Here is a 22,804-nt window from a genome sequence, read left to right on the forward strand (position 1 = left end):
GTTGAATTATACTGTTCTTTTCATCTATTTACTTTATGATTAGTGCCATGATTACATCATTTACATGTAAATGCTCTCTTAATCAAAGACATACATCCTATTAATAGTACATTTGTTATTTATTACGTACTTATTATTTGCAATTCGCATTAAGTGTTTTTTTTTTGTGCAAATTCTATTCTAATATGCACATAGTACAAGTATACATTATGGATTATTTTTTTTCATTTTTTTTTTTCCTATAATCTTAATTACGTAGGGCACTTAGATACAACTTGTATAAAATCACATCATTATGAGCTTATGGCTTAGATAAAGTCCTCGTATGTAAAATCAATTGATTAGAAAAGTCAATTCCATCACAATTAGTCATAACAAGTGGTTAATTAAGCACTTATAATACCTTCACCATTAGTAGTGATTTTTTTCATCACCATATATTAGTAGCTCAGAATTTTCCACTAATTTTCATCTTTCAATTACTTGTATAATTAACCCATTATATTGCATATATATGATTACATGAATGTTATTGCAATTCATTCAATAGCTCAGATTGACTTTGGACAATTAAATCAAAACATTTCTTAGTAGTCCATCTAAGTTATCAATATAACAAGAGAATGAAGTTACAGAAATTGTTATTTTGTAGTTAATATATCAAAGTTTATTTAAAAATAAAACACAAAATTAATCAAATACTCCGTAGTAAATAATTAAATTGTTATTAATTATTAGGGAATTGGGGTATAGAATACAACTTACACTTTTGATTGATAAATAATAGAGCATTTAACTATCTGAACGGTCAATTTATAAGTGGATATTTTGTGATAGAATTATAAGTTATCAAATAATGCATACAAAATAATCTTGCTTACATAATCAATAATGTTTATTGTCACTTACATCCTCGCTTCTTTTTTTACTTGACCTATGTAGTAATGTAGTATGCCTTATACATTATTATTCACATTCCTTTATTTGACCGATTTTTGTGAGTTTTATGTAAGGAAAAAACATATTAGTGAAATTTTGTTAAAATTATCTCTAAAAAGTACTACAATATCATAAAACCTACTCTTTTTTTTAACAATTAAAGCTATTCATGATTAATTTATATATTGACACAAATGATAAATAAAACAGATCAAAAAGTTACTCCGTATTATTTTATATGTCGGTGATGTCACTTGTGTAAACTAAATATCTACCTCTGCATAGTTGTGACTTGTAGGGTTGCAGTCCCGTCCTACCAAGAATATAAAAAAGTAAGCATTCCATTTTGAGACAAAATAAATCTTGTTTGAACATAATTAGACACAAGATTTTCCAAATATAATCATTTTTGCTTAACCTAATGTGACCTATTTAGCCGATGGTAAGTTGGGAAATGGCCAAAAACTTTGGCCATCAAGCTTTTCATGAGCTTTATGCGCACAATTTTATTATGTTGATTTGACAATTTCGTGCTTCTCCATTAATTATGTATCATAATACTTAATTACTCAACATATAATACATAGAATCATTTAAAAATCTTTGTTTTCCTTGACTGCCCATAATAACTGTCCATACACCATAATGCATATATATCTGATCTATTGCATATAAACTTGGATTACTTTATGATTTTCGGCCAGTATAATACTTAAAAGTACCTTGAAGTCTTGGATTAATTAAGATATTGTATTATACTCAATGTATGATCATAGTACAATTCATCAATTTAGACGAATCCATCTACTCTAAATTAAAAACTATGTCTCTTTTGTTATATTGGCCATGGCTTCAGAATTAGCTTTGGACCTTTCCAATTCTTCTCTCGAAATCTCAAAATCCTTTAATTTACTCGCTCCATTATGCATATTATAATCATTTTAAAAAAAATAGAGGTATTTCAAAAAAAAATAAATATATGTATAAATAAATAGAGGAGTTCAAGTTAGAAGATACAACTCAATTCAATGTTTTAAAAGTAAGCTTATTTTGAAATATTTCTGATGAAAAATCTTCATAACTATCCTCAGCTCATTCAAAGCACTACATATTAATATTTGTTTAGGTATGTAAGGAAAAGACGTCTTATAGTATATTAGCAGTGTAACCTCGCACACAACATCCACTAGCTCAAATTAGCATGGGTCATCAGCCCATTTGGAGGTACCCTAGCCAGCTTAACAACTATTTGTATCTAGGGTTTTTTGAAAATGAAGTGCCCTTAACTCATTATTTGTTGCTAAGAATCTTAAGATATACTTCGTAGTTCGTACTATAGCCAAATATTTAAAAACGATCCGCACATATATGATATACACTCATGCATGTAGAGTTTACAACTTTACATGCATCAATACTCTATAGTCTATTCTAGTAGTAAAAGGAATCCTTTGAATTTTGTCTTTATACACGGAAAATGAGAGTTTTATTGGGAGATGATTCAGTGTATTGTAAGAGGGAAGCAACAGCTTTCCATCAAGTAATAGATCATATGCAAATACCACCCGTGCACCTCATAATTACGATGCACTTACTACTACTCTCTCATATTTCATGATACAACAAGCCTACCTGCTGTCATCACTTCACATGCTTTCATCACCTCAAATAAAGGACAAGAGTATGAAATAAAGGTGTTTACAACATAAACAAACTCCTTTTGTCCCTTTAAGTTTGTCTCAATTTCTTAATTCAATCTATTTTCTCAACAAGAAAAATGAAAAAGATACCACCACAGCACATGTCTCCATCGAAAATTGTCAATCGAGCTGTGGGGCAAACTTAGGACCTATTTTCTTCAGCTTAATTCAACTCCAATCAGTTCAATTCAGTTCAGTTTAGTTCACTTCACTTCCTAATTTCCTTTTCTCATAAAGTATTCATTTCAACTCTATTCAGTTCAGTCCAATTCATTTTAGTTAGTCCATTTCATTTCAGTTCAGTCCAATTCATTTTAGTTCAGTTTAGTTCAGTATATCAGAATAGGTTCTTAGAGAAACGGGGGCAAATACAAGTTTATCTTCCAGATAAACAAATTTTTGTTAATCTGATGACATTTTTGTAAATATATTGAAAAAGCATGATCATTTATTCAATACTTTTGGTGAGCTGTTCAATTACAGTTTGCAACTTGTTTTTACTGTTTGGTGAGGAAATTACACATGTACCCCTCAACTAATACATGAAAAGACACGTATACCCCTCCATTGATACTTGAAAAGACGATTATACTCCCATATAAATAATTTTTATTTATCTGATGAATTAACTGGGTACAGCTGGAGCAACGTAGGGAGTGCCTACCATAAATAATGGACGAAATTTAAGTGGTACAATGATGGTGGGAGAAAATAAGTAGTCGTATGCGCGAGTCTAAGCTAGTTTGTGAATGTGCATAATTCAGGGGCATCTAAGGGCCACGGGCAAATTAAAGAAAGAGGACGACAGTAACAATGCCACAACACACATGCATGATCTGATCACACTAATAATCAGCCTTTCAGGTGCTGTGCATCTGTATTTTATGTCCCCCATTATATATATCTCTTTATATTATACACGTATGTACAGTAGGCAAAATTAGCTTGTTTTTATGTGTATTGCCTTGTAAATGTTGCATATTGTCTTACCACCTGAAAGGGTGATTCAATTGATTCCCTTCCTTTTTCATGCATTTTTGTTTCACTACATGACTCTTTTTTTAACTTATTATTATATGCATTGCGTAATAATAAATACACCATTATTCTATTTTTTACTCGTATAGTCGTATGTACTTGTTACATTACATGGTCCCTCTCCCTCCCTTCAATCAATGTGAGTTGTTGCATAAATTGCATTATATTGTTCTCCTGTATTCTTGCATGATATGCTATGGTTTTACTATATATGTTAATATGGATTTACAAGTCAGATATAAGTATAAGGGTCTGTTCTCCTACGTTTATTTTCAGTTCAGTTCCATTCAGCTCCTAATTTTATTCTCTTATAAAATATTCATTTCAGTTCAGTTCAGTTTAGTTTAGTTTAGTTTAGTTCAGCTGAGTTCAGCCTATGAAAACAGGCCCTAAGTGTATAACTATGTTGCAGTAATAATTATTGTAAATTGTTCGTGAGCTTCACTATTCTTGGTCCCCCGTGAGCTAATTCGTTATTTTTCAACTGCTTTAGCTTGAGCTTGTTCCTTCATCTGATACAACAATGGAGTAGTACTAAACTATTAAAGCTGGATTAATTTAGGTTGTTTGCTTGCACACACTATTTCACAAACGTTGTATGTGTGTTAGCTTATTTGTGTTGATAAGGCCACCTGCTAGCTAGTGTCTCCCCAACGAATTATGGAGTATGTATTTTACTATTGTTGTGTGGGGTTGTGGACTTATGGTGCTTTCATTATTTGTGTACTACGGAGTAGTATTTAAATTAAAGTTTAAACATGGAGATTGTTGAATGCTAACATGAGAATATAGGAGAAAATCCTCGTTCATAAGGCTTATGAACGAAATTCGTTCAGAAGAGGGTAATCGCGTCATTTCGGCAATAATAGTAAGGGTAAAGTCGTCCAAATGAAACTTGCCTCTTAACTTCAACATAGCGCCGTTAGTTTATTTAATTTTGACATCCCGTTATTAATTTCCATCCCGTTGCACCCAGCTTCAATAACAACAAGATTATGCATCTGAATGGGATTGTGAATTCAACAAAGCAATTGGGTTTGTCTGAAAGCTCTTCGCCTGTACCAATTTGCTATATACGGATGATAAAGTGTGGAGGAGGTGGTGGCGGTGAGTCGAATTACCTCTTTCTTCAATTACTTCCAATTAGTTTCAGCAATTAAAACCCCTAATTTCCTTATAATTATGGTTTTATCCAATTAGAAATGGCATACTTTGATCGAGAGGAGGGAAAAGATCCATTGAAGGAAAGATTACTATCACTGCCCTTTTGATCAACATTGGTAGCAGATACCACCATTTTATCACACTCCAAGTTCTTCCATTTTCTTGGATAAAACCCCAAATCCAAAGCATGGAAATCCTTACAATCCTGCTTAAACCCATTTTTTAAAGAGCAAAATAAACTGGTTGAAGGATTAGTTGACAAAGCCGCCATGATTGAAAGCTTGAAGCTCAGCTATATCGGTTTGAGGACAGTTTATACGTGACGTTTATGGTGGAAAGTTCAAAGTTTTCGAAGAAAAATGGTTTAATTAACGACTTTGCAAAAACTAGGGTTTTCGAAAAACTAAGGAATAGTTACCAATTCAGCTGGTACCAATGTCAGATTACGCTAAGGGGCATCAATTCGGAATCTCGCAATATTCAAACCTTGAAAAAATGGATTGCAGATGTAGTGAGCACAGCTTGATGAGATCGTGTTCTCCAGACGAATGGTGAGGCATAGCTTCTGAAGGAGAACACAAAACGGGATGGGAATTGAAGTATTGTTACCCACGCTCTAACGGCCAAAATATTCCCAGTTAAGTGCCATGTCAGCTAAAAAGAGGGAAAATAATAAAATATTGAAAGATGTTTCAATATTTTCGAAAATGCCATCTTATGAACGAATTTGGTTCATAAGGCTTATGAACTGGGGGAAGCTCAGAATATAGAGCATACCAAGCATTGAAAAAAGTACGTAGTACTACAACCCAAAGGTGATACTCTTGTTGATTGATGGATTAACATTGGTTTCATAATACGTACTACAACTACAAAGTGTAATACGAAGTGTTTAGGGTTTATTCTCTTCAGCTTAATTTCAGCTCAGTTCATCTCACAGTTCAGTTCAGCTCAATTCAGTTTAGTATTCTATTTAATGCAACAAATTAAAGCACAAGAACATTAGGACAATAGCAAATGCAATGGTCCCATCAAAAAATATATATATATATATATATATATATATATATATATATATATATATATATATATATATAAATGCAATGGGATACATAGAGGAGTTGGTCGGTAGTTTTACCCATGCTGTTTCCTTATGGGCCGATTGTCATTAATTTTCAAGCTATCTCCAGCTAGGTAAGGACTTTCGAATTTTAGCCCATCTTTAAGCGTGTTAGAACCAAAAATGACATATCTGATGATGTAAAGTCTTTTAAGACCTTATTTGGTACTATTGGTAGTAATTAACTACGGAGTAGTAGCTAATTGATATATACATATACTCCATATCTTATTGTATTAAGTATTCAATTATCTTTAATTTAATGTAATGTTAAGCAAGGGGGAGGGGAGGGGAAAAGGTGTTCGATCACCTTAAATTCTCAATATATTCTTATTATTTCAAAAAAAAAAAAAAAAAAAAAAAAAAAAAAAACCGAGTGTGATATTAATCAAGCATATAAGAATAATTTTTTTTTTTTGAATTTGCTCATTTCAAAAAAAAAAAAAAAAAAAAATCAATAATCAATAACTTAATTACTACTAAAAGCGAAACCAGTGATACCATATGTCACTGGTTGAAAATTTTTCCTTCACTTCAATTAATTAATATATCTATCTATCTATTTTTTGGGTCTGTCCTTCATGAAAATTAGTTATAGGGTATATATTCATCCACTTTGGCGATTATATATTTTCCAATCACACTGAAACGAAATATTTTGATATGTATATATTTTAAATCAAGTAATTTTGTTATATATATTTTTTAAATGTTGTACTTCACTATATTATTTAGTAAAATCCATGCATTATACAAACACAAATTTTTAAAAAAAAACGGTGTTCATTAATTTAATGAATGGCGGAATTTTTGGACAAGCATCAACTGCCAATTTAGTGGGTTTGGCACGTGCTTCCTAATGATTGCCAAAATAAAGAAAGAAATAGAACTTTTCTCTCTTCATTCATTCACTATAGCTTTCTCTCTCTTCGTTTTTCTCTCTCTAAAAAGCAAGTAACTGGCGATTTCGAGCGTTTTCTCTCTCCCCATTGTTGATTTTCGAGCTTTTTCTTTCTTCTTTTTCACTGGTGAAGTTATTTGCTTAATTCAGGTTCGTTTACTTATTTTTTTGAGATTTTTGTTAGTTTAAATTGTTTTGATTCTTTGATTTTTAGGTTTTTTTATTTTGAATTTGTTTTCGATTTTCATAGTGTTGATTCTGCAATGGTGAAGAAGAAGATTACAAAGAAGGCTGTAGATGCTGAAAAAGGTGTGTTTACTTAAATTTTTCATCATTTTTTCAAAATTTTCAATTGAAATTTCTCTTATATATGTCGAATTAGTAGTGCATGTTATTTTTTATAGTTTTCAGTTGATTTTTTATGCATATTATGATAATTGAATTTGAATTATGAAGTTATTATGTTTAATTTTGCTTTATCTTATTGTTCATTGTATATAATTGATTCAAAATTTTGCTTATTATTCTTCAAATTTTGTATGTTAGGTTTTAGTCAGAGAATGCTAATTAAACTGATTATTTGTTTAGGTTTTATGTTTTAATAAGATTATGTGTATAGTAGGCATATTCGCATTGTGTTTGTGCATCTGTGTTTGATTAACATGCATATATGCATTGCTCATTGTGTTTGAGTAATAGACATGTGTGTCATTTATATGTTTTGACAATGTTCACTTTATGATGTTAAAAGGGTGACTTTATGCTGTTAAAAGAGTCACTATATGTTGTTAAATGATTAACTTTTTCAGTTAAAAGGGTCACTTTTTGCAAAAAAAGGGTCACTTTTTGCATATAAAAGGGTCACTTTATGCATACAAAAGGGTCACTTTATGCTGTTAAAAAGGTCACATTATGCTGTTAAAAGGGTCACTTTGTGATGTTAAAAGGGTCACTTTGTGATGTTAAAAGGGTCACTTTATGCTGTGAAAAGAGTCAGTGTATGTTGTTAAATGAATAACTTTTTCAGTTAAAAGGGTCACTTTTTGCTGTTAAAAGGGTCACTTTATGCTGTTAAAAGGGTCACTTTATACTGTTAAAAGGGTCAATTTGTGATGTTAAAAGGGTCACTTTGTTCTGTTAAAAGGGTTACTTTGTGCTGTTAAAAGGGTCACTTTATGCATTTAAAAGTGTCATTTGTGCACATTATTCTATATTTTTCCATGAGTAATTTCTGAATTTGTATTTATATTACTTTAATAATTAAATACAAGTGGTTCAATAGGTGGTTATCGTTATAAAAAGCCTACAAAAGGAAAAGGAAAGCCTAAAGAGCCTGCTAAGCCTAAACCAGTACCAAAAAAGACCCAGATAGCTCCTGAGAAGAGCAAAGCAGTATCTAAAAAGGCTGGGAAAATTCCTGAGAGTGACAAACCAGAGTCTGAGAAGGCCAAAATAGTTCCTAAGAAGGCCAAAATTGTACCTAAGAAAGCTAATACAGTGGAAGATTCTGATTATGAAATGCTTTCTGAATCTGATTCTGAATCTTTTGTGTAAGTATACATATTTTTTTATTACATTTTTAATTATATTTTGTTTTTATTTTATATTGTTTTAGTTACATTTTCTTTCTTTTTTTTCTATTTAGGGAGCAAAGAAGTATCATTGCGATATGTAGACCCTATTCATTGGAAATATTGCTGCAGAACTTTAGTCCTGAGCAAAAACAGGTTGTTGAAGAAATTGGTTTTGGAGGTTTATTACATCTTAAATTGAAAACTCTTAATCGTCAAATGCTACCTTGGCTTGTTGAAAACTTTAATGCTGGTAGCTGCATGTTTACCATCGCTACTGGTAAAGAATTTGTTGTTACTAGAAATGATATATGCGATGTGTTTTGCTTGCCTTTGAGTGATATTTGTGTTCCTAAACTTAATAAAAATTCTGAAGATGAAAGTGTAGATAAACGTATCATTCAGGCATGGAGATCTGATTATGGTCTTTCTGGTAAGCAACCTCTTCATTTGTCAAAATTGGAGTCTAGGATGGTTGATTTGGTTGATGGAGGGGAAGAATTTAAGAGGTGTTTTGTTCTTCAAGCTATGTCTAGCTTTTTAGCTCCTACTACTAATAGGACTGTTTCATTGAAGTTGCTGAAAGCTGTTGAAAAAGTTGATGAAATTAAAACTTTTGATTGGTGTTCATATGTTTTAAAAAAGTTAAAGAAGGCTGTTCAGAAGTATAAGGATGATGAAAATGCTCAAAATGTTAGTGGTTGTTTGTTGGCTTTGCAAATTATGTATTTTCATCGTCTAAATTTTCAAGGTGAAAAGGAAAGTAGTACTCTTCCTTTAATTCAACATTGGACGGATGTAAAGATTAAGAAGCGAATTAAGTTAGAGATCAAAGCTGGTGGTTATGGGCAGGGACCATTGGATACTATTACATATCCTGTGTCACAACTTAATTTTAGGGGAACTATTTTTAAGCCAGCTCCTACTTTGGGTTATGATAAGGGTCCTTCTACAAGTGGTACCACTGGTCGCATTGTTGCATTTGAGCTTCCAGAAGGTATTATGACCGATGAAGAAATTAAAAAAATTTCAACTGATGTAAGTGTTCTGTTTTCTTATATGTTTAGTTATTATTGCTTTTTGTTTACAAAAGTTATCCTTTTTGTGTACAAAAGTTACCCTTTTTGTGTACAAAAGTTACCCTTTTTTGTGTTCAAAAGTTACCCTTTTGTGTACAATAGTTACCCTTTTGTGTACAATAGTTACCCTTTTGTGTACAATAGTTACCCTTTTGTGTACAAAAGTTACCCTTTTTGTGTACCAAAGTTACCCTTTATTTGCACCGAAGTTACCCTTTATATGCATTAAAGTTATCTTCAATATTAAGTTAAAAGGGTTACTTTATTCATACAAAAGGGTAACTTTTTTCATTTAAAAGGGTCAGTTTATGCATTTAAAAGGGTCACTTTTAGCATATATTTAGATTTCCTACTTATTTTATTATTTTTATTTGTAACATTTTTTTTTCATTGTTCATATGTTTGTAGGTTGTTCATGAAACGTTTCTTTTGTTTAAAAGAAATATAGATGTTTTATTATTTGTTCAGTCAACTGGTTTTCAAACCTTGAATGATTTGATTACTTCTCGCAGAAGTGTTTCATTATCTTCTGATGATTTTGTTTCAGTTTCTCAAACTGAACTGCTACTCTCTAATCCTCATTATTTGAAGATTTTAGATGGTTTAATTGATGAGTGTAATAAAATGAAGTCTGTACATGATATGTTTCGCGGTTTTTATGAACCTACAGAAGGTAACAAAGATTTTGTTCCTGAAAAAGAACCTGCACAAGGTTTCAATGAAAATATTCCTAAGGATGATGACAATGGTCATGGAAAAATAGTTAATGAAGGCCTTAATGGTTCTGGACCTTCTGCTATCATTCCTGGTCCTACTCAAAATATTCCTGTCGGGCATATTGATCAAAATGAACCTCCTCGACTCAGAGCAAATAAATCTCTATGCTCTCTGGACTGTGGACATGTAGGTGTACAGGTGCCTTTTGTAACTCTTTTTGTAAAGAGAAATGCTCGGATTTTCAAGAATTTGCCTCAGTTACATTTGGAAATTCTCGATTATTGTTTGCTGAAGGATGTTTCAATGGATAGGAAGTTAAGTGTCCTTTTTTATTATAATTATTTTTTTATCTGTTTTTTTTCTTATATATTTTTTTTAATGCTGATCTTATTTTTTTATTGTTTTAGTGAGAGCCTTGTTACTTTTGGAATGAACTTTTTAATTCCAAGAGAAGACATGGTGTCCCTTGTTGCTCCACTCAGGATTCGATGGTGCGTTATTGATTGCTTCTGTCTGTATTTGAATGAGAAAGCATGTTTTCAGGCTACTGGTCCTCGAAAATTCTTCTTCGGTGTTAGGCAGAGTGTAAGTTATTTCATTCCTTTTTTTTATATCTTAACACATTTACTTTATATATATATTATTGAGATCTTATACTTTAATAGTTTTCATTCTTGCATGTTTGTGACAATATTGGCAAAGGTAACATATCTAGTGTTGTTAAGGATTTGCACGACATATGGGAAGGTTGGGTTAGTTATGAGAATCCAGAATGTAATATAATGGATGCTGATCTGGTATTTTTATTCTAAACTTAATGTAATAAATTTAAAAGAGTTCTCTTTATGATATGCTCTGTTTAAATCTCTTTAATTTTACTGTTTCAGATCTATTTTCCTGTTCTTATTGAGAATCACTACATTTTGTATGTTATTGATCATACAAAAGAGTTGGTATATTATCTTGACAACATTATCTGGACTGATTCTGCTCTTGTTTATACAAAAGAATTGTGTTCAAAGATGGTATGTTTATGTTTGTTTTTTTTGTTATGTTACTGTTGATTCATTATTTCCATTTTAACTTTTTTGATTTTAATGTATTCTAAACTTTTATATTTTATGTCAGTGTGTTCAAATGGGTGCTTTTCTTGGCAAAAGAAATCATCCAAAGAGTTCTCAGCTACCTTCTTATGGTTTTGAAGTTGTTGAGTTGGAATGGAGAAAAGAAAAAGTTGACAATTTGGACTGTGGGGTCTTTGTCATGTATCACATGCTCCATTTTGTTGGTGAATCGTTCAAATTAAATGATCTCAAAACAGTAATTATCTATATAGTTTATGTAGTTTTTTCCTTTCTAATGCTTTTATTAATTACATATTGATAATTTTTATTTTTTTTGCTGTTTTGAGATTAATGGAAGGAAATTTTTACGAGGAGAGATCTGTACCACACTGGTACTATGTGATTTGAATGAATCTAGGAACGATGTGTTGTCAGAATTACACAAGTTCAATGAGAAGAAGAAAGATCCTGCTTATGTCAATGGAATTGAAGAAAGATTAAAGGCTGCAATTGCTGCAAAGAAGAAGAGAGAAACAGAAGAAAGAAAAATGGCAGCAGAAGCAGAAGCAAAGGCAGAGGGAGAAGAGGAAAAGAACAAAGGAAAAAGGGCAAAAAAGCAGGCAAAAAAGTTTACTCCTTCTAAATAGTGAAATAATTGATAGTTGTTAGCTGATTAGTTGGTTTTTTTAACAATGAAAAAACTTAATGTATGTGCATACATTAAGTTTAATGATGTAATTAAACTTAGTTTAAAGTCTTTAGTTGTTTTTGGAATACTGATGTATGTGAATACATAAAGTAATTAAAAGGTTTATTTTTATGTTTTTTATGGGGTAACTTTTATGCAAAAAGGGTAACTTTTATTTATAGAAAGGGTAACTTTTATTTATAGAAAAAGGTAGATTTTATTGTTAGAAATGGTAATTTTAGCAATGAAAAGGGTCACTTTTATGTAGAAAAAGGATCACTTTTATTCATGAAAAGGGACACTTTTTTCTGTAAAATAAAAGGGCCAGGGGTTTTATGCATGAAAAGGATAACTTTTAGTGATAAAAAGGGTAACTTTTATTAACAGAAAGGGTAACTATTACCAAAGAAAAGGTTGATTTAGTGGATAGAAAGGATAACTTTTATGCATGAAAAAGGTCACTTTCATGCATAAAAAGGTTTACTTTGTAGCATAAAAAGGGTTATTTTTGTGGGTAGAAATAATAAGTTTATACATGATAAGGTATACTTTTGTGGGTAGATAGTGTAACTTTTATGCATGAAAAGGGTAACTTTTATTGATAAAAGGGTTAACTTTTATTAACAGAAAGGGTAACTATTGCCAAAGAAAAGGTTGATTTAGTGGATAGAAAGGATAACTTTTATGCATGAAAAAGGTCACTTTTATGCATGAAAAGGGTTACTTTTATATGTTAAAAGGGTAACATAAGTTGATGTGTTCCAATAATTAAACATGTGCTAATAAAAGTGTCAATCACATTTTCATTAAACTAGTCATAGAGTAAAAAAACAAAAGAAAAATAGTTTAACAATACAAGGTATATTAATTTCGAAAAAAAAAATGTTCTAAAAAAGATCTTAAAAGAGTCGTAAGTTAGGTGTCTTTGATCCAAATTCTGAATTTGGAGGTGGCAGTGCTGGTTTTCTTTTTCTCTTGTTTTTTTCAAGTCCTCCTTTTGCTCTCTTGCTTCTTCCTTTTGTTACAGCCCTTTTAGGATCAAGAATTATTGGTACACATGTGCTTGTACTCGATGCTGAAGAAGCGTCAGTATTGCTTTGAGTGTTGTCTGCCACATCAGGAATGTTAGAAGCAGCTTCTGCACTTTCTTTCTAAGCAGCACTAGCAAGTAAGTCTTCCACCATTTTAAGACTGTTTCTGAAGCTTTCTTCCATAAATGCTCTTGTCTCTTCATTTTCTTGACTTTTTAAGATTAGATTGTAGTATTTCCTCATCACTGTTTGCCTCCATGGAATATATTGCTGTTTAGGATCCTGATTCTTCAACCTATCCCATGCCTCTGTTTTTGCAAACTTAGTCCATCTTTTTGAAACATACTTGTCTGGTATTCTTGTTACTGAATGCAAATGTAGAATTCTGATGCAATAATAACATAACCATCCAGATGCTTCAAAGTTTTTGCAAGTACACCATACAGTTTGGCTCTCTTGTATATAGTTTACTTGATGTGCAGACCATGGCTTGTCTTCTAGTGTTACTTGATAAAGTAGGCATTCTTCATTACTGCCTAACATTTGAACAGTTGTTGCCATAGAGTATCCAAACTCCTCTTCAAAATTTCTAAAGAGTGATAAAGTGAAAACCTGTACATCAAAATCATGTAGCTTCATTTAAATTGCCATATATTAGGTGTAATTTATGTACTTGTCAGTTAACTTTTTACCTGTGCAGCATGCTTTAGCATTCCAGATAGAGGCAATGAAGTGAATGCTATTGACTTGCTACAGGTAAACTCATCATATTTCTCTGTGCTTCTCCAACGATTAGTTGTCTTCTTAAATATGGTATAAAATTCTGTCAAAGTAGTTGCTTTACTTGCTCTGAATCCTATGGCATGATTAGTGCTTTCACTCCTTTGTGACGATAAGATCCCTGCTGAAAAGAAATCTCTACAAAGGGCAGGACACCATTTGTCTTTCAACTCATACACTCTTTTGTACCAAGAGTGTTCTGTCAACTCATATTTTTGCAACATTGCTTGCCACTTTGCTTCGAATTCTTGTTCTGTCACACACATCTTTAAGCACTGGTTGAATGCAAATTTGAATTCTTTGTCTTTTTTAAGAGCTCCAAATTTGGTTATGGCATTTTGCTCCAAATGCCATATACAAAGTCTATGTCTTGTATTAGGAATCACCTGCATTGAAAATAAAGGGGTCATTTTATGCTGTTAAAAGGGTTACTTTATGCACTAAAAAGGGTAACTTTATGAAGCTAAAAGGGTAACTTTATGTGAAAAAGGAAAACTTTATTGTCATAGCTCAAATCTGTAAGATGTCAATATAAATCTTTTACCTCCAGTATAGCATTTTCCATTGCTTGGTCCTGGTCAGTGAATATTGAAGTTGGTTTTCTATCCTCCATAGCTTTGAAGAAGGTTTGTAGTAACCACACAAATGAATCTGTCGTTTCATCCTCAATAAAAGCACAAGCAAACATACAATTATGCCAGTGGTTATTTATGCCAACAAATGGAGCACATATAAGATTATATCTGTTGGTTCTGTATTTTGTATCAAAGACAAGAACATCTCCATATATCCTATAGTCTTCTAGAATCATTGAATCTCTCCAAAAGATATTGCAAATTCTTCCTTCTTTGTCAAACTTCACTCTAAAAAAGAAGTTTGGATCCTCTAATTGTTCCTGACTTAAAATGTTCACTAAAGTTTGAGCATCTCCAGCCTCAATTTGTTCCATTCTTAACCTTAGCAGAAATTCAGGTGATCTACAACACTATGGCCTATATTTTGTTCTCCTCCAGCCTCTGTAGCCATGTAATTGTAAGTGTCCATTGTAGTTAGACCTGAAGATTTCATTGTTTTGATTGTTACAACTTTTTCCTCTGTCATTTTTCTTTCAGAACGATGCAAATAATGCCACTGTGGCTTTGTTAGCTCGTGGTTATGCTGAATAACATGAGCCACCACCTCAAACTGTCCTTCTTTATTCACTTTTGCTTTTATGCATGCCTTGCAATTTGATCTTGTAATGGATACTTGTCTTGGCTTTCTTGTTTTTACATTTACATCCTCTTCATCAACAATTTCAACTAACTTTGTTTTCTTCTGACCTGAATGTCTCTTTCCCTCAGCAGAACACACATAGTTTTTCTCAGTTACTATTTTTGTGTGTTGTTTGAATCTAGTTGTATGTTTTCTTATTGAAAACCCCAATATAGCAGCATGTTTTCATACAATTCCAAAATTTCTTCAAAAGTTTCTCTTACCACACCAACAAATGATCCTCTAAGATCTAAACCATAAGCATCAATTGGATTTGTATCTGTTATTTAATACAAACAAATCAGATAATAACCACAGACAACATAAAAAAAAGGGTAACATTCGTTTGAAAATAGGGTAGCTTTTATGCATGAAAAAGGTAACATTTAGGCATTGAAAGGGTTACTTTTTGCATACAATCTGAGTGTAACATTTGAGCATAAATAGGGTAACTTTTATGCATGAAAAAGGTAACATTTAGGCATTCAAAGGGTTACTTTTTGCATACAATCTGAATTTTCAGCATACAATCTGAGTGTAACATTTGAGCATAAATAGGGTCACTTTTACATTTAGGCATTCAAAGGGTTACTTTTTGCATGCAATCTAAAAAGTTCTGCATTCAATTTGAGGGTAACATTTAGGCATAAGTATGGTCACGTTTATGCATGAAAAAGGTAACAATTATGTATTCAAAGGGTTACTTTTTGCATACAATCTCAAAAATTCATAGAAATTACCTTCAGTTGCATCTGATTTGGTTGTTTGTTCTGAATTTGAATCAATTGATTTATCAGGAACCACTTGATTTTCTGCATTGTGAATTGCGTCTTCTGCATTCTCAATTGCTTCATCTGCATTATCGATTGCTTCATCTGCATTGTCTGGATTGTTGAATATTGGTACGAATTCATCTCCAAAACAATTAGTTTCTTCTTCTTCTATAATCGATCGATTTAAATCGATTTCAAATTCAGTCTCAATTTGCCTCTGTTTTTGTAGCAATTCGTGAATGAGATTGCTGCAATTTGTTGTGTCGAAAGTCGAATTCTCCATTGATGATCGAATTCTGCAATTTGTAATTTTTCTCACTTTCTTTGTCCTTAATTGATGATCGAATTCTTCTATTTGTGCGTTTTCTCACCTTTTTTCTCCTCGATTGATGATCGATTTCTGCAATTTTTGCGTTTTCTAACCTTTTTTCTCCTCGATTGATGATCGTTTTCTGCAATTTTTGCGATTTCTCACTTTCTCTCTCCTCAATGGATGATTGATAGCTGCGTTTTCTCACTTTCTCTCTCCTCCATTGTTGTTCTGCGTTTTTTTTTATTTTTAGGTATTTGAAATTCTGCGATTTTTTTTTTAAAAAAAAGCACGTACGAAAACCCGATGTACAGTAAAAATATTGTACACCGGGTACATGCAAATGGGATTGTTATACAAAACTTTAACTAGTATTCATTATTGATTGAAAATCATGTTTTTTTTTTGTTTTATTACTCAAATAAATTAAGAAATTCAATTCGATCTATACAAGGAAAAGAACAATTGCATTAATATTCAATACCCTAATCAACCCAAAATCTAAACTAATTTTAGTTTTGAATCAAACACGAAATATGCAATGTAGCAATAAAAGGATCGGATACTAGTACACCAATCAAATACTACTTTGGGTCTTTGGTTATTGCTTTCATTTAGTAAGGCCCTGTTCTCTTTACCTTAAAAAAATAATATTAAGTAAAAATAATTTCAGTTCAGTAAAAAATAAGTTCAGTTCAGTAAAATAATTTCAGTTCAGTAAAAATAAGTTCAGTTCAGTAAAATTCAGTTTTCTTAAAGAAGAATTATAATAGAAAATCAGTAAAAATAATTTCAGTTCAGTAAAAATAATTTCAGTTCAGTAAAAATAATTTCAGTTCAGTAAAATTAAGTTCAGTTCAGTAAAAATAATTTCAGTTTAGCAAAATTAAGGTGAATCAAACAGGGCCTAACAAGTAAGCCTATATTATTTATTTGTGTATGTGAAATTTAATTTACATGTTTAATTATTATATTTGTCTTTTACCATATTTGTTGGATCTTAATTATATATATATATATATTCTTTTACCTCGAATATTAGGAAAATAGAAGAGGTAAGAAAGTTTGCTTAATTAACAAATTGAATGATTATGTTGGCTTATATAGTTATATCATTATATGCATTCAAGTATTTACTATGTCAAAAAAAAAAAAAAAAAATTGTATTTACTTTTGCATCTCTCTTGCTAATAAGAGGTTAAATTTTTTTTTGTTTTTTTGGACGGATAATAAGTGGCTAAATTAGAGCATAGCTCAGCATCACTTATTCTGATCCCCTCATCTCTTTTCACACCTAATATTCCATTTAAAACAATACAAATATATACCCGGAGTATTTCTCACTTATGCTCATCATTATATCAACGCTATTACTACGATGTACTATTATAGATAATCCAACTATAATTTATCATTTAAAACTTTGTGCTTAACTGCTTATTATATTGTTTTTACAACAAAGGGAGTAAGTTTAAGCTCCTAAATAGAAAACTCTTTAATCAATAATGTGTCGTATTTTGGTTTCCACACGATAAAGATACTACTATGTGAAAAGTGCTAATGCATTTATATATGTATATAGATTATAGAGTAATAATTTGTTTTTGTTTCCACTACTACCTAAAGGTAACTTTATAATCAACCCATTCGAGTAATGTATACATCTTTGTTTTAAACACACTTCAAGAAAGAGAGTAACATTGAAATTTTTACTAACGAGTATTAAAATGTTCATTTATATTTTGTATTTTGTATTAGTGTGTATTACATATCTACTGAAAATCGTGCTATAAACAACAAGAAAGAGATAAATGTAATTAATGAAGAAGAAACTAAGATGAAACAAAACCCTAAACATTGAGCATTGTGTTCATACACATTGCACGAACACCACAAAAAAAGACATAATATCGCAAATTCGGTGCCTCGATCTTCGTGATTCCACAAAATAATTTCCTTTCTCCAGACATCACTCCTCCAAGTTTCTTTGCTACTGTCCCACTTTACTCTGAAACTATTTGAAAAAACAATACTCTAAATTTACCAACACTTTTATTATGCACTGCTTTTAGTATGATAACTTTGACTATTTTTTGAAGAGAATCTCTAGGAAAAAAAAAAGTTTCTTCTTTTCTCACTACAATTTTTCTCAAATCAAAGAAAACAGAGGAAATTATGGGTTCATCTGGCAAAAATGAGCATAGTTTTCTCTATGTTGTGGCTAGCAACTTTGATGTTCTTGCAGGGTAAGTCTTTTTTATTAAAGGGTTTTAAATTCAATTTTTGTTTTTGCTAAGTCATATTTTTAAAAGGGTTTTTAAATTTTTCAATTTTGTTATAATTAGTTATTTCTGATATATATTTTGATATTGTATATTTGCAGGCCATTAGTTGCTCTTGTTTATCCTCTGTAAGTTTTTCTTCTTCTTAACAATTTCCTGTTTTTCTTTCTGTTTTTTTTGGTACAATGTTGAGTTAAATTGTTCATAAGTTGGTAAACTAATGTATAATAATGTGTGAGTTTAACGATAGTAAGTGTTGTTTGAACAATACGAAGGTAGGTGTAACCAAAGACTTTTTTTCGCTTATTAGAAGATTATGAAATGTACAAGAACAAATTTAAGTACATATGAGTATATAATTACTACAGTATTTCATATCTTGGCTCATATTACCTCCGTTTTTTATTATTTGCAACGATTTGATATAAATTGGAGAGGAAAAATGTTTAATCGTTGCAAATAATATGAAATGGAGGTACTATTAAAAGTGTAAAAACAGTAATATTGTGGAGAAAAAATAGTGTTTCAAATTGTTTGTACAACATTATTTTGGGATGGACAGAAATGGTGTCACAATTAGTTGGCATTTTGAAAAACTATACAAAAATATTGTGTTGGTGGTTGAAAGATTTGATATATGTTGGTACTAAATTTTAGTGTCCAATAATTTGGATTTCATGCGACATTTGCACCTGAAGTTGCACGTTACTACTTTGCAAGCACTAAATAATTATAGGAGTGGGACGAGAGAGATAATGTCATTTTTTATACTAAGGATTTTTTTTTTTTTTCTTGTTGAGAAATTTAAAGCATGAATAATGTTTAGGTTACAAGAAGAAATGAATTAATACTTGTCAAAAATTTATTTATTATTATTCCTTCAATTAATTTTATTTTACTGAAACAAGTTTTACTAAGTTGGAGAGAACAAACCCGCATCAAAAACTTATGGTGGTACATGTCGTAAATGACTCTTACTGTACTGCCTTATTGCTGGTTTACTTATTTATTGATGATAATCTAATGACGTGAAAATCTCACTGTATGACATGTATTAGATATGCTTCAATCAAAGCCATAGAAAGTGGTTCAAGGTCAGATGATCAACAATGGCTTACTTATTGGGTGTTATATTCCTTAATCACCATCTTTGAACTCTCATTTGCCAAAGTCCTTGAATGGTAAGCAACCTCTTTTACTTCTTAAAACTAATTTGTCTATAACTACATAACAAGGCTATAGAATTAAATAACTCGCACACAATTATATAGTCTTGCCTATATCTTTTGGTATAAAGAGAGTCACGACACAAAAATAATGCAGATGAGATTTGATTCTAAATTCTGGGTACCACGATACCATCTCATGACTTTAATCAACTAACCACGCCAATTTCGTGCATGGAATTGAATGTTTCAGGTTTCCTATATGGAGTTATGCAAAGCTTTTTTTCACATGCTGGTTGGTGCTACCTCAATTCAATGGAGCAACTTATGTTTATAGACATTTTATTAGACCTTTTTATATGAACCCACAAATTACCACTTCTACCATGTGGTATATTCCTAAGAAGAACTTATTCAGCAAACAAGATGATATTTTATATGCTGCAGAGAAGTACATTGAACAAAATGGAACTGAGGCATTTGAGAGGATCATTAAAAAGGTACTTAATCCTTAAATTTTTTTTTTGAAAAGAAAAAGTTTTTCCCCTATTGGTCTTCAATTTTCACTCACTTCAATTGTTCTGGCGAGTATGGTCTACTAAACGAGGCAATTAGGTCATTCGGATCGTGTTGGTTTGGTTCAGTTCTTTCATATAAATGCTTATTGTGAATTATGATAAGATAATATTAGACAAATAGCTTGTTGGCAGGGTGTAGTTGGACCAAATTTACTACATCAAGTGATTTAGAAGAGTTTGGGTTTTGGGTTGGTGATTGAGTATGGATTACTTATAACAGGTCTATGGTTTTATAAAGTTTTTCTTTTTCTTGTTTTGGTCGATTTTTCCATCACCTTAATACTAATCTGATGAGGTAGGGAAAGAATGATGCACACATCTTAGAGTGTAGAGTTAAGTCCACTCTGAATTGACAGTTTAAGTGGTTCTTGGCATGTGTAACAGAGTTCTTTTAGATCTGTATCTCTAAAGGGTGCTTTTCAAATAATAATTCGTCAAATTTTAATTTGTATGATCACAATGAAATCTTCCGTTTAACTTGAACATTATGCATTAAAAATGTAACATAAACATCTTGGTGATTGCAGGCTGATAGAGAAGCAAAAGCAAGGAGGAAACACTACATGATTTTTGAAGAGGATCATAAAATTCATAATAAATATAATGGATATTACTGATCTCTTTGATATGGCTAGCTCTCTCATGAGTTGATTCGACGGCCAGTTGAGCCAGTATGTCTTGTTTCACTAACTTTGTTGCACCCTTGAGTTTTGGATGTAAATATATACTTCCTTCGTTTATTTTTTTCTTTGTTGTACGGGATGTACCATTGTGGCTCATCAAATCCTCGGTTCTGACTCGTTTCCGTTGTATGGACATTATTAATTACATTACTCTATTTGTAGCTACTAGTTAGATTTCCTTGCCATGGAAACCAATTTATTGTGATCTTTAGGGGCGAGGTGTTCGGAACAATATATATTGTTGATTAATGTATGGACATTGCTTCATGTAAACCCTTCCCTCAAAATTGCCTCGACCGAGTTCCTCAATGTGTTCGTATTCTTTAGACTCTCTTTCCTCTCACTAGTTGATTCAAGTTTACAAAGCTATCTATAAACTCGTAATGATAATATTTACATACATATTTCCCACTTTCCCAGTGGAGATACACTTCTATATTATCAAAGTAATTAAGTAAGAGAGCAAATAACATTGGTCGTCAATTCACCTATTTTCTTTATTTTATCATATTAGATTCTTGCATAATGGAAAGTGGAAACGAAGGCAAGAACAGTCACAATAGTTGGACTAGCTTTGATATTTTGATGTACACAGACGCTTTCAAACATTTTAAATTTATACTCGTAGCTAGAAGTGGTTATTGAACATGGTAGCCCAATGATAATAGGGTCAGGGCCAAGCTTATAGGGCTTTTAATGGACAGGGCTATTAATGAATAGGGCCCTTATTGGGTAGGGTCAATATAGGGCCAACATGTTTTTTCAATTTAGTTGATAAAGAAAATACATAATGTAAAAATACTTATATAGATGAATTTGTATTCATATGTATTTAATAATTGCTTTGTCCAATATTTATTTTAATTGATATTTTGTAGGTCCGCCCATTATCGACCCGCGACCCGCATTGACCCGACCCTATATTGACCCTATAAAATTTGACCCTCTTTAACCTTGACCCGCAACCGACCCTGACCCAACCCGCCCAATAACCAGGTCTACTCGTAGCTAATACGAATTATTATAAAATGATGTCTAAAGTTTCCTAGCTATTTAGTCTAGAGTGAAAAAAACTGACAAAAAAATTGTTATTAACATTTTATTGAAACAAAATCTTCATCACCTTTAGTACCTTATACTTTTTTCATCCCTTAAAAACAACTTTAATTACATACTCAAACATAAACTTACAAAATTTCAGTTTCTTATAGAATAAAGCTCTAACTCACTCAACTAAGCTGAACTGGCCGAACTGATTGGAGTTAAACTGAACTAAAAATTTTATGAGAGAAGGAAATTAGGAACTGAATAGATTGGAGCTGAAGTGAACTCGGCTGAAATTAAGCTGAAGTGAACAGGCCCTGCACCGCTGATAGTTTCTTTTGCTTAAAGCCTTTGAAGTTAAAAATTCAAGACTAATATCAAAATTTTGCTCATTCATCATCATCACCATTATATCGCCGTGTGCATGTAATGCAACAACTACCAATTCGGATGTTTGGGTCAAGTCAATGTATGTGAGGTTAGGCCAAATTCAAGTTCCAAGTATGTCGGGTTAATGGACTTATATATCTATGCGAGTTAGGCGATGGGGTTATGTTCGGATTGGTCATCCGTCCTATATTGTTTGTGTCGGATTTGAAGTCTAGTCAAATTTCAATCGGGATGATACAATTCCAATCGTAAGTGGCTCAGTTCAAGTTTGGCACTAGTATATGTTTTTAGCAGGTTATTTTAGGTTCAAGTCAAATTTGGATTGGGTCAATTTGTCAAGTGTACTCGAGCTACATTGATTACAAGCTAAGTTGTTAACATATCTTTGAGTTGAGCTCGGTTGGACCTAAAAAAGGTTAGGTTGAATGTAAGTCAAATTAGTAGCAGGTTTGATTGAATTCAAATTGGATTAGAATAAATCTGGTTAAATTCGGGTTTCAAAGCTTCAAAATCATATTTGGGAAATCATGTT

The 22,804-nt window shown here is 31.6% G+C and overlaps 2 protein-coding genes across 2 annotated transcripts; one reads left to right on the top strand and one right to left on the bottom strand.

The window, feature by feature from the left end:
• Positions 1–13,132: 13,132 nt before the first annotated feature.
• Positions 13,133–14,741, bottom strand: LOC110690561 (protein FAR1-RELATED SEQUENCE 5-like). The gene is made up of 3 exons (XM_021867423.1): positions 14,337–14,741; positions 13,705–14,178; positions 13,133–13,624 (listed from the first exon to the last, which is right to left on the bottom strand). Exons 1-3 carry the CDS (start codon positions 14,739–14,741, stop codon positions 13,133–13,135), a joined length of 1,371 nt encoding a protein of 456 aa, XP_021723115.1.
• Positions 14,742–17,944: 3,203 nt separating this feature from the next.
• Positions 17,945–21,111, top strand: LOC110690408 (HVA22-like protein a). Its single transcript, XM_021867232.1, has 5 exons — positions 17,945–18,375; positions 18,513–18,539; positions 19,470–19,592; positions 19,831–20,077; positions 20,683–21,111. Exons 1-5 carry the CDS (start codon positions 18,305–18,307, stop codon positions 20,770–20,772), a joined length of 558 nt encoding a protein of 185 aa, XP_021722924.1. The 5' UTR covers positions 17,945–18,304; the 3' UTR covers positions 20,773–21,111.
• The last annotated feature ends 1,693 nt before the right edge of the window (positions 21,112–22,804 follow it).

The sequence above is a fragment of the Chenopodium quinoa genome, unplaced genomic scaffold, assembly GCF_001683475.1.
Source record: "Chenopodium quinoa cultivar QQ74 unplaced genomic scaffold, ASM168347v1, whole genome shotgun sequence".
Classification (NCBI taxonomy): Eukaryota; Viridiplantae; Streptophyta; class Magnoliopsida; order Caryophyllales; family Amaranthaceae; genus Chenopodium; species Chenopodium quinoa.

What these genes read in the sequence shown, in the direction of transcription:
- LOC110690561 (XM_021867423.1), bottom strand. Translation starts at nt 14,741, where the DNA reads ATGGAACAAATTGAGGCTGGAGATGCTCAAACTTTAGTGAACATTTTA. An exon ending in TGGAAAATGCTATACTGGAG is followed by an intron (nt 14,179 to 14,336) that starts GTAAAAGATTTA and finishes TTTTCAATGCAG; the next exon opens with GTGATTCCTAATACAAGACA. An exon ending in TGCTAAAGCATGCTGCACAG is followed by an intron (nt 13,625 to 13,704) that starts GTAAAAAGTTAA and finishes TTTGATGTACAG; the next exon opens with GTTTTCACTTTATCACTCTT.
- LOC110690408 (XM_021867232.1), top strand. Translation starts at nt 18,305, where the DNA reads ATGGGTTCATCTGGCAAAAATGAGCATAGTTTTCTCTATGTTGTGGCT. An exon ending in AACTTTGATGTTCTTGCAGG is followed by an intron (nt 18,376 to 18,512) that starts GTAAGTCTTTTT and finishes GTATATTTGCAG; the next exon opens with GCCATTAGTTGCTCTTGTTT. An exon ending in GTTGCTCTTGTTTATCCTCT is followed by an intron (nt 18,540 to 19,469) that starts GTAAGTTTTTCT and finishes GACATGTATTAG; the next exon opens with ATATGCTTCAATCAAAGCCA.